Below are 12,470 nucleotides of genomic sequence, written 5' to 3'. Positions count from 1 at the left end.
AGTTGGGAGTGGGAGGGACTGCATGGCGGTGGTTCCACTCCTACTTGGCGGGTCGGCTCCAGAAGGTGGTGCTTGGGGAGCATTGCTCGGCACCCTGGACTCTTCAGTATGGGGTTCCACAGGGGTCAGTTCTGTCCCCCATGCTATTCAACATCTACATGAAACCATTGGGTGCAGTCATCTGGAGCTTTGGAGTGTGTTGCCATCAGTATGCTGATGATATGAAGTTCTATTTTTTCCTTTTCATCTTCTTCAGGTGAGGCTGTCAATGTGCTGAACCAGTGCCTGGTTGCTACAATAGACTGGATGAGGGCTAATAAACTGAGGCTCAATCCAGACAAGACTGAGATGGTGCTAGTGGGTGGTTCTTCTGAAGAGATGGTGGATGTCCAACCTGTCCTGGATGGGGTTGCAGTCCCCCTGAAGGAGCAGGTTCATAGCTTGGGGGTTCTCCTAGAACCATCTCTGTCACTTGAGGCTCAGGTAGCCTCGGTGGCACGGAGTGCCTTCTACCAGCTTCAGTTGGTGGCCCAGCTACGCCCCTATCTGGACAGGGATAACCTGGCTTCAGTTGTCCATGCTCTGGTAACCTCCAAGCTAGATTACTGCAGTTCTCTCTACATGGGGCTGCCTTTGAAGACAGTTCGGAAGCTGCAGCTTGTGCAAAATGCAGCGGCCAGATTGGTAACAGGGACCAGACGGTTCGAACACATAAAACTGATTCTGGCCCACTTGCATTGGCTGCCTGTATGTTTCCGAGCTCGATTCAAGGTGCTGGCTTTAACCTATAAAGCCTTACATGGCTTAGGACCACAATACCTGATGGACCGCCTCTCCTGACACAAACCCACCCGTACACTACGCTCAACATCTAAGGTCCTCCCCCAGGCGCCTACTCCGAGGGAAGCTGGGAGTCTGGCAACAAGGGAGAGGGCCTTCTCAGTGGTGGCCCCCAAATTATGGAATGGTATTTGACGAGGTGCGCCTGACACCAACACTGTTATCTTTTTGGCACCAGGTCAAGACTTTCCTCTTCTCCCAGATATTTTAGCATGTGTTTTTAAATTGTTTTTAATTTTTTTAAATTGTGTTTTAAATTTGTATATTTGTTTTTATTGTTTTTAATTGCTGTAAACCACCCAGACAGCTTCGGCTATGGGGCGGTATATAAATGTAATAAATAAATAAATAAAACTATGGAAATCTCTCCCACAATGTGAAGTGATGGCAACCAACTTGGACAGCTCTACATGGAGATTAGACACACCATGGGGCACGAGACAAGTTGCAGGCTGAGACAAGTGAAAAATCTGCTTAATTCCAACCACAGATATTTGTCTACTCCAGCACATAGCCTGTCTCTTGCTCAGCGGTGTCGTGCCTCCTCTTTCTTCTCCGTGATCTGGAGCTGCTGGGGAGGTGGTCCCAGGGGACCCTCCTCTGCCTCTTCCTTCTCCAAGGTAGTGGAGGTGGCAGATTGGCAACATTGATGAATCCACAGTGTGTGTGTTTGTGTGAGGGGGAGCTGCAAAGACATGGCTGAGGGGGGGTGGCATGAAGGAACCCTGTACTTCTAAATTTGCCACTACACCACTGGTCATACTTCCTCTGAAAGAGCAGGTTCATAGTCTGGGGGTGCTCCTGGATCCGTTGTTGTTGCTAGAGGCCCAGGTGACCTCAGTGGCAGGGAGTTCCTTTTACCAGCTTTGGCTGGTAAGACAGCTGTGGCCATTTTTGGACCAGAATAGCCTGACCACTGTTGTCCATGCACTGGTAGCCTCCAGGCTGGATTACTGTAATGTGCTCTATGTGGGGCTGCCCTTGAGGTTGGTCTCTGGAAGCTGCAGCTGGTGCAAAATGCAATGATGCAACTGCTTACTTGGGCAGGATATTGCCAACATGTTACCCTTCTGCTTAGCTACCAGGACAAGTTCAAGGTGCTGGTTTTGGTGTACAAAGCTTTGAACCAGAACATTTGAAAGATTGTCTTACCTCTTACATACCCAGTTAATCACTCCACTCTGCAGGTGAGGGCCTCCTGCAGATATCATTTTATCAGGAGGTCCACTCCGCACAACATAGAAAACGGACCTTTAATGTGGTGGCACCTACCCTTTGAAATTCCCTCCCCTTAAATATCAGACGCCACCTTTGTTATCTTTTCAGTGCCTACTGAAGACCTTCCTCTTTCATCAAGCCTTTTAAGTAGAGACCCTATCCCTGTTTGCATCTGTTTTGGAATTGCTTTTTAAAACATTTTTACAGGTTTTTAAAAGATGTTTATTTTTAAAACATTTGAAAGATGTTTTGCTTTTGAGATGTTTTTAGCATTTTGTTCTTTGTTGGCTGCCCTGGGCTCCTTCTGGGAGGAAGGGCAGGATAGAAGTTTAATTAATCATCATAATCAAAGCATGAAAGTGACGGAACCCTCCTGCTGCTTGTTTCCAGCGTCTGGTGATCAGTGGAAATACTTGCAAGTTAGCAAATCTGATTGGTTTATACTATATAGTAAACAAGAAAAGGGGGAAATGCAATGATGAATCTGAAAGAAAACACCACAAAGCAATTTGTATATTCCACCTTGCCCTTACCCTGTTCTGTCTGTAGGGTGGATGAAAGTAGCCTTGCTTTGTTTGTGGGAGGTTCATTCACCCTGCCTGAGAGTGCTATTGATTTAAGTTGCTTCTTTAAAAAATATGTGTTCTACATAAGAAAAAAGAGCTTTCAGAATTCAGTGTAATCCTGCTTCCTACTGCAAACCTTCACTCCACTGAATAGTTCCATAAGGGGGAAAAATCACTTGCAACTATTTCAGATTTGTGACTGTTATTTTTTATTCTTGATAGCCACATTATGTAGACGATAGTTTTATGGACAGTAGAAAACTGTCGCGTGTCTATCCTGTCAGCTTATAAAAAGGTATTTTCCAGGATTTCTGAGCTGTTAATCTGCAACTGTTTTACCTTCACCAGAGCTGACCTACCCCATTTGTTTCATTGAAGCTAGTGATAGGAACTTAAAGGTCTGGTTGCAAGATTACTGTTTACCGGCAGCACACAGTATAAGGATCACTTTACTGGAGGCTTTTTTTTTTCATTTGGGATATGTTCATTTTGCATACTCAAGACCCTTGACCCAAATGAGCAAACTGACCTCATTTCCTGCCTGCCCATATCACAGATATGGGGAATTACGGCTTTTATCCAGTAGAAGCCACATAGGACATCCCTATTCCACATTCAATATCCCACATCATACTGCATTTCCTATTTACAGTTCTATGAAAAAGCAGGGGTCCCAGCAGGATTTTCTGGGCTCAGTACATACCTGCATGTGAATTGAGCTCTTTGACCCACTTGCAAAAGAGGACACCAATTTGCAAAAAATGTGCATATGCTTTGTGTCATATGCAAATTTGTGTGCTCTTTTGCAGGTGGATTGGAGGACCCAAAAATAAATCAGTGGCCATGCATGTCAGACAAAATTTGAACAGGTGACGCTTTCCCCATAATTGCATTTCCATACTAGAAAAGGCTTGACTTGTTGAATTTCTGCTTACAGAATCATGCTTTCTTCTAATACCAACCCTAAACCAAAGCTTAGGCTGCAATACTGTACCCACTGACCTGGGAATAAGCCCCATTAAACGTAAAGTGATTTACGTCTGACATGCATACCATTGTACTGTAAATTAACTATACAATGAATTCTTAATGAGTGCCTGGATAGCAGGTCCTGCACCTCTGCAAAGTTTTCACATTTTGTATCTGCCATGGGGGAGGGATTCTTTAACACCCTTCAACATTTTTTGTTTAATAGTATTTGCAAAAAATAGCTTCTAGGGAGTACCTGATCTCAAATGAACCCACAATAGGAAAGATGTATTCTTGGTTGCTAGGAAAAAAGGAAGGGCAAAGTACAGAGATTCCATGAACTAGAAAATGAGCCAGAAGCAGGAAAAATGCACTAAAGGGGAGAGGACAATAGCAGCTGTTTAGAAGCCCAGGGATTCCTGTAGCCTGGTATCCAAACAACTCAGTCATTGATCACAGCTTTGACTTCAGAAATTGGCTAAAAAACTGAAAGGCGGGAGCAGCCTGGCTGGCTCATCTCATTTAGTAATCATTTAGAAGGGTACCTGCACATTTTGCTTCATAGCGTTCTATCTAGGAGGGCTAGAGACTTACATTTTTTTACAAGAGAGCTCACAGAGTTTGGGGCCCCTGCTGGCTGTGGGCCTAATACATCAGAACCTCTTTACTTACCCCCTGGTGGTGCTATGTAAAAGTCTAAGAACAGAAGAGGAGCCTGCTGGATCAGGCCAAAGAACCTTTTAGTCCAGCATCCTGTTCTCACAGTAGCCAACCAGATACCTACAGGAAGCCTGCAAGCAGGATATGAATGCAACAGAACTCTCCCCACTGGGGATTTCCAGCAACTGGCATTCACAAGCACACTGCCTCTGTCAGTGAAGAGAGAACATAGCCATCATGGTTAGAGCCAGTGGCAGGCTTGTCCTCCATGTACCTTAAATGGGAAATGCTTCCTATGAGAACATACAGTACACTAAAAGCTTCAGTGATGGTAGTCCATGATGCTAGACAGAATGTATAAATCTTGGCAAAACAAGGAGACAAACATCTCACTTTTATGAAAATGTATCACATAATAGGATCACAAAACATAAAACTGCCCCAACCCCTCCCCCCTGCCACTGCAGACCCCAAAGAAGAAGTAAACAATGTTTCTTGTATGAGCAAAATGGCAGAGAAAATTTAAAATACAAATACCAATATCTTTCATAATGTCAGCATTCATCTGCGTAGCTATAATCAGTTGTTTGGAAGAGTTTAACTGAAAACATTTTGCACAACTGCATTAATTTAATTTTTACCTTAATCTTTATTTTATGTTAGTATTAAATAAGTCATATTTATCCAATGAAGTATGTATATATGATATGTGTTCCCCTGTAAAGCAACTGATTTGTGCATGTAGGACTGTGTCCAGAAGGCCAGTCTAGAAGCCACTTTGATCACCCTTACTAGATTGGATCATTCAAACATAATGAATAGAATTAAGAATGAATATAATATAATGTTAACAGACCCCTACTGGAGAGTACCAAGGTAAGTGTTACTACAAAATAGCTTCAAATATGAGCAAGTTCATATGAGCAAGTTCAAACCCCACCAGTATCGTGGAAATCCCAGATTTAAAAGCTGTGTCCACATAATTTTTTTCTGGTTGTTATAAATTTTATCTGGTTGTTATATACTGTATTGCTAGAAGGAATGCCACCATGGTTTCATCTGAAAACAAAGTATCTGGGGCTTTCATTATAAGTATTGCCTTGTAGAATCAGGCCAATCCCCATAAAATTCAGCACAGGCCAACCAGATGGCGTTAGGAACATATCAGGACATTTTATTTGTTCCTGAAAATTTTACTCTGCCCTTCAATGGGCAATAAGCATTCACAAAGCAGCTTAATAATGCAAGTATTACAAAGCCATCTAAACATTCAACATAAGATAAAACCCCAATCCATAAAAGCTCACAACAGCTTAATAGAGTGAAAAACATTAAATGCTATCAGTGTTAAAAAGCCTGGCATCATGATGATGTTGATGACTCTCCTCTCCAGCACATAGTATTCAGAGGTTCAAGTGTCTCTCTGAATGTGGGAATGTGTTTAGTATAGCTTGCATATAAAGTTAGAAGGAAAAGCTTTTTCATTTAGCATAGGTAAGAAGGTGCTGATATAACTATGTTGCCTGTTCTGCCAATAAATTTGGAGGAGGGGAATTATATTCTGCATTTAATCCACCAATCAAGTTGATTGGTCTTTTCAGTTGTGGCGCCTTGGTTGTTGAATGCCCTGGCCAAGTATCTATGCTGTGATCTTTTCAGCACCAGGTGAAGATTCCCCCCCCCCTGTTTTTAAACTTTAACAGAATTTATGACTATGTGAAATTCTGGACATTTGTAAAGACCTGTGAGTATTGGGGCACTGTTGTGAGTCTTTGTTCCATTTGGGGGGGGGGGTTAGCCTCTGCTGTTGATATTATGCCACTTTTGGATTTTATGGTTGTTGATTCAATTTTTTTTTAAAAAAAAAGTATTTTGGCATGTAATAGCTTTTCATTGGAAGTTCCCCGAGAATGCTTTGTTGCTGGGTGGCATACAAATGTAGCACATAACTAACTAACTAATGCTTGCATAATTATTTTATATCCTTTATTTGTCATCCTTTGCTCTCTATAAATAATTGTCTTGAGGCATAAAAGCCAACTGAAGCTGAATTTCCCTGGGAAAAATCTCCTAATTCTTTCTCTTCTTCTTCTTAGTTCCCCCAGTACTGAAGAACTGTGCAGAGTTCATAGAGACTCACGGAATTGTGGACGGAATCTACCGGCTTTCTGGAGTGACATCCAACATTCAGAAATTGAGGTGAGGTGAATAAAATCCAAAGGTCCAATACTGATGGTACATTGTGTAAGAGTACCGTATGAACACATAAATTGAATGATTTACTGCTTGTTGGCAGTAGAAAGGTAACAGTTGGACTATGGAAAATAAACTCAAGAGCAACCTTAAAGTTCATGGTAAAGGAGTTGGTAACAAGAGCTAAGTCATTTAAACAGTACAGGGCATTTGTAATGCAGATTACCCACATATTCAACGTTTTGGAAAGCCCTCCTATACAGATGGACTCTGGATCATAGTCAGAGAACACAGGTTTTTAGAAAACTCATTCCTTTTTTCAAAGCTTGTTTTATTATTTTTGAGGTTCTACTTAAGGGTTATCCTCTTGGCTTCTGTGTTCTGTATGCATTAGGCAATAGGAGTAAGCCTCAGTCCCAACGTAGAACGGTTAGTGTGAGCCATATAATATACATTACAAGTTAAGCCTCACTTGTACAATTTACCTGCTGCTGAAAACAGATGAATGGATGAAGTGGATGGTGCCTGCTTACATATAAATATACACGCTTAAGTGCCTGTCTTTTCCTCTAAAAAAATAGTATGAGGAGAAAGCACACAAACTGAAAGGGCTGTTCCTACCAATCAACTTGTATACAGCATGTGTAATGGGGCCTTCTGTGAACACCACACAGTTATATCTACCAGCTCAGTGGTGGCTTATCATAGATCACCTTCATGCAAATGGCATTTAACACATGTAAATGATGTCCAACTAGAATATGTAGAATCCATACAGCCCTCAAGGTTATAATAGGTTTCCATGGTGATCCTTGGTGCTGAACAGGTTTCCTGTCACATTATCAGATCTTTGCCTGCCCAATCAGTACACTTTTTTTTGCCTTTGTCTGTGGTGAAATCAAGATGCAAATTGCTTCCGTCTTCAGCTTGTTAACCCCACTATGCGTTCATCTCTGTTGTTTCAGGCAAGAGTTTGGATCAGATCAAAGCCCAGACCTGACAAGGGAAGTTTACCTTCAGGACATTCACTGTGTGGGGTCACTCTGCAAATTATACTTCAGGGAGCTACCCAATCCCCTCCTCACTTATGAACTTTACAAGAAATTCACGGTGAGATGTTTTCTGTTATATTTGCAGTCTTGACAGGCCTATTTCATTGTTGGTCCCACCCAGTTTTCATCCCACATGAGCTCTCCCGCAAGCTGTACTACCATTTTGGCAGTCCAAGAAGTGCAAGTCAGGCTGGTTCACTTAAAAAGATAGACTGAACAAAATTGGTATTTATTGTTATCCCTTCATCCCAAAGGACCCTAGGACAGCAAAGATAAACAAAAATAATTATCAAGAAAAAGAAAAGCATACTGAAAACAGTTAAAAACATTCCAAAAACACAATTACAATTAAAAATGTTCTAAAACACAAATATTATAAAACACAGTTAAAAACATTCTTTCATCAGTGATCAAGTTGCCAGGAAAAGTCCCCTTCAGCCATCAAGTGCCTGGGTAAATAATGAACCTAGTGGACTTCAAATTCTGCACTTGAAGACCATGTTTGGGCCCGACTGAGGACAGAGGAGCCCTAGCAGAGGTATAAATAGTGCTGTGTCAAAATCCATTTTTCTACTTCATTCTCAGGGCGCTTCAAAATTCCTTTATAATTTCTGTGGGTGCAGTGCTTTAAGCCCATCTTGTCTTTGTGGGGTGGCTGTGGGTGGTGTATGTGTTTTCTTTCTTTTCAGTAAACATTTGTTCAGCACTCTGCAACCTCCTGGGCTGCCTGCCCTTCCTGGCCTGAAAAAGCCCCATGGAAGAAGTCACCTCATGATGTCTTCTGCTGGAATTTAATTAAAGCACGGGTACCCTAGAAGGATGCAGAGTGCAGGCTACTGGTGAGATGATTTGTAGAACAAAAGAAAGCACACTCCATAACACCTCTTGGCCATTTCAAAAGTAAGGTAATTGCAACAAAAACCCTGCACCACACCTATATCAATTTCACCAAATTTCCCTTTCCACACTAATAATTTTCAAATGCAATTTCTTTTCTCATTAGTTGACAGAGAAAGGTAGGAGAAATATTCAGTGCATCACTAGATGTAAAAATGGTTATCAGCCAAGGTGAGAAAGGTGATTGGAGTCCTCTTGGATACTTAGCCACGCCTCCTTTGCACCAAATTGCTTCTGATGAAGGATAATATTCCTTTCTCAACACAAGACGGCCATGCCTATCAGTCCTCTTCATGTTTTTGCTTTGTTGTTGTGGCCTTCTACTCCTGTCTCATATTTGTTTCTCAGTGGTGTTCCTTTTTACTTTCTAAACAGCTCACAACCTCTAATCTAGTCTGATCAGTAGGTCAGAGCTCACAGGCTAATCTAAGCGGCATTACCATCATACACAAATATGGTGAAAAAATTAATAAGTGAGTCCTGTTCATGTTTGGCAAATGGTGGGTCCTGGATATGAAAAAGCTGAAGGCTACTGGAAAACAGTAGCAAACTGAAAACATTATAATAAAGGGCTACCTGCTATTCATTATTATGAATTTTAAAAAAATCATTTGAGTAAATTATAATTACTCAAATTATAATTTACTCAAAGTCCATAGAATAATAGTCACAAGTTCAATGATCAGTGCAATATTAAAGATTAAAAACAAAACAAAAACCCAACACCAGACATGTTTACACCTAGAGTCATCTTCAGTGGTCTGAAGTGTTGAGAATTCCAGATACAATATTTTTGTTCTTAACAATTTTTCAAGCAAGGTTCATGGAACTTCTCTTTCTTACTTTCTTTCATAATTCTTATACCAGTGGTTTCTTATTATAATTTTATCAGCATGCAAAGTGGGTGAAAGCAGCGTATTTCTGGTGTCACAGCTATTTTCTCCTCCCTGCTTAGGCTGAAGTTAATGAGTCAAGGTGCACAGCAGTGGAAAATCAGGTTCAAAATTGTCATGCCATGAATATAGAGAGTGGGTGTAGGTGGAAACTATCCAAGCAGAAATCTTCAAACATTAATCCAAAATATAACGACTTCATTCAGAAGGGGAAAAATGAGTACATATTAGCTCCAAAGGTTGGAGGAGCCATAGCAATAGGCCAGAATTTCTTCTGTTGTAAAAATCTATGCTGTGCAACTGTTCCTAGATTCTATAATAGGGTCAACAGATGTAATAATTCATCCATAAGTAGCATTAGTATGATGGAGGCAAGATGTCAACCAGAGCTCAACAATAGAGGTCAGTATGGTTGTTTAACCATAGAGAGTTAAGATATGAATCTGGGTTCAAATATTTTCTCAGCTAGGAACTCGCTGAATAGAGTCCAGATGGGTTTATCTCTTCATGCAGTTTGGATGACAGCCTTCCAGAGCTCAGCGAAGAACACAGCTTGAGCCCTGATGCTTCCTTCCATCCTCTGCTTTGAAAAAGTCCTGTCACTGAGAGCAGTGTTCTTTCTTGGCATGACTGACTGTGCAGCACTTCGTCATTCTTTATGAAGAATGTTCCTCCAATAGGACAAACACCATAACATCAGCCCCTTGGTGTGACTGTTCCCTTTCATGGGCCTATCTACATATCTCTTGTAAATTGATCAGAGAAGTGTAGACTATCTCATACCTCCCTGGGCTCCACTTGTCTTGCTGCTGCTACTTCTTTAACTAGCTCTTGAGACAGCCTTCGCCAACTTGGTGCCCTCCAGATGGGTTGAACTACAACACCCGTCAATCCTAGCTAGCATACCTGTGCTGGGTGAGGCTGATGGGTGGAATTTTTTGGACTACAACTCCCATCAGTCTGAGCAAGCAGAGACTGGTTCAGATGGGCATTGTAGTCCAAAACATCTGGAGGCCACCAGGTTGGCGAAGGCTGCCTGAAGAGGGTTGCTTCCAATATTGGCTTCCCATCATAATCATTTATGTATTACAAAACTATCTAAAATATGCTAGATGTATACACAGATTAAAACCTAAGGCTCACAATCTACCACCAGCTGTTCAGTGTTGCAGTCAGGTTCCCCAGAGTCTGCAGAGTTACCTTCCTAATTTGCAGAGTCTCTCCTCATTTGTTGAAGTTGACCCAATCAGTCCATCAGTGCTGCTGTACTTGGCCAAGGCACTGTTTCATCCCATCTCATTCCATCTGTAAAATGGAATTAATCATAAGATCTTGCCTCACCATGCTCTGTGAGAAGAATATGGGTTTTGTTAAGCACTAGAAAGAATTAGTAGTATGGGATGCCGCAAGACGTGTGTGGGAAGCAGAATGCACAGCCTCTGTCAAACATTATAATTACATTCCTAAGGTGCTCATTCAAGTAAGTATTTACAATTTTGTACCATACAAACCACACTACCTGTATGCAGCAGCTTAATTATGGTGGTTAATATTTAATACAGCATAGATTTCTGTTCCCTTTCATCCCAACACACTTTATAAGACAGCTCATTGAAAATACAGATAATTATTCCAGGGTTTTCTTTCTTGCAGTGCTCACAAAGTGATGCATTTCTGTCTCTCCGTGTTGTTTTCTCCATTTCCCTCTGTTCATTTTAGGAAACACCCCTGGTTTTGAAAAAGGAAAGAAAAAAAGAAAGAAAGAAAAAGAAAGAGGGCTTACAGAAGTTTATTTGTGCAAATAAGAGACTGTCTCTGGGCAAATGTTTCACTAATGCAAGGGGTTCATTGTGAGCTTCAATTAAGAAATCAGCATCTTCATTTTGATTAGAACCAGGCGAGTGAATCATTGGTCTGGCTTGGTATAAGCATTTCCCACTCCTGCGTTGTAAGGGAAGTGCTAATGTGCTATGAGAAATTAATTAGTAACTCCAAAGTATCCACCCACAGCAGAGCTGTTATGAGTCAAATATGATTGACTTCTAATCACAACCACTGTAGAGAAGCAACAGAATTACATGCCCTCGGGAGTCACTGCCATCTGAGTATCTGCATGAGTCACTACTCTGAGCGTGCCTTCTTCCCAGCAGGAGACATGCCCAGAGAACAGCAATTCAGGGCCAGAGTACATGTGATGTGCAATGGCATCTTTGTATTTAACACACACATTCTTTTAAATGCAAATAATATTGACTGGGGAGGAAGAAATGCCTGGGGGGCACACCTTCCTCTGAAGCTGCTTTTAAAGGAAATCCCCCATTGGTGCCCAGGGTGGGTGATTTTGCCACCTCTGGAGAGGGGTCATAGCTCAGTGGTACAGCAAATGGTTTGCATGCAGAAGGTTCCAGCTGTGATCCATGGCATCTCCACTTAATACTGGTGATGGGAAAGGCCTCTGACTGAGACCCTTGAGAGCTGCTGCCAGCCAGAATAGACAACAGTGGGATAGGTGAACAAATAATCTATCTAGTTTCTCATATTCCTAATTTGGCACTCAGTGAGTCTCTGAAGCTAAGCTGAAGGAGGTTGGATAAAAGGTGGGAAAAGCTGCAAAAGATTTTGGCCATATTTGGGTAATCATATCTCAGCTTAATAAGCTAAGATAGGAACAGACTTCTTGGCTACACACAACCTCTTCACTCCTCCTTTGCTGCAAGTGTGCAAACAAGCTAAGAAGTTCCATTAACCATAGTGTTATCATTTCAGCCGAACCACCAAACAGTGGTTTGAAACTTTGGCACAAACCAGTTTAATCAGCTGTGGTTTGAAGTTGGTTTAAATATCCTGTAGTGTTCTGAAGCCACTAACCATAATTTCCCAGTTTAGACAAAATGTGCATTGTGATTTCAAGTTTCAGAGAGGTAATGGGCTAATAAAGCCTTGAAGTCTTTTTTTCAGCCCTACAGCTGTCTGATTCTTTTGCCCATTTCCCTGTAGGAGGCAGTCTCATGCTTCCCGGAGGAAGAGCAATTGGCTCAAATTCAGAATGCCATCCAGGAACTTCCACCATCTCATTACAGGTAAAAGAGAAACCTAGCCTCTAAGGTTTAGGGCAATCTTAGTAACGATTATTGGTGGTATGCCACATTACCTGAATTTGAGGGATTAAGCTGGTGAATCAG

General features: G+C 41.6%; 1 protein-coding gene across 1 annotated transcript in view; it reads left to right on the top strand.

The window, feature by feature from the left end:
• The window catches only part of ARHGAP31 (Rho GTPase activating protein 31), a 123,699-nt gene that overhangs the window by 77,646 nt on the left and 33,583 nt on the right, over positions 1–12,470 (top strand). The window contains exons 2-4 of the mRNA XM_061628384.1: positions 6,350–6,452; positions 7,412–7,556; positions 12,286–12,368. Of these exons, the coding sequence (XP_061484368.1) occupies positions 6,350–6,452; positions 7,412–7,556; positions 12,286–12,368 (331 nt within the window). The remainder of the gene's footprint in view (positions 1–6,349; positions 6,453–7,411; positions 7,557–12,285; positions 12,369–12,470) is intronic.

The sequence above is a fragment of the Rhineura floridana genome, chromosome 5, assembly GCF_030035675.1.
Source record: "Rhineura floridana isolate rRhiFlo1 chromosome 5, rRhiFlo1.hap2, whole genome shotgun sequence".
NCBI lineage: Eukaryota > Metazoa > Chordata > Lepidosauria > Squamata > Rhineuridae > Rhineura > Rhineura floridana.
The sequence above is the reverse complement of the archived record's forward strand: the minus strand, read 5'-3'. Positions and strand labels throughout refer to the sequence as shown.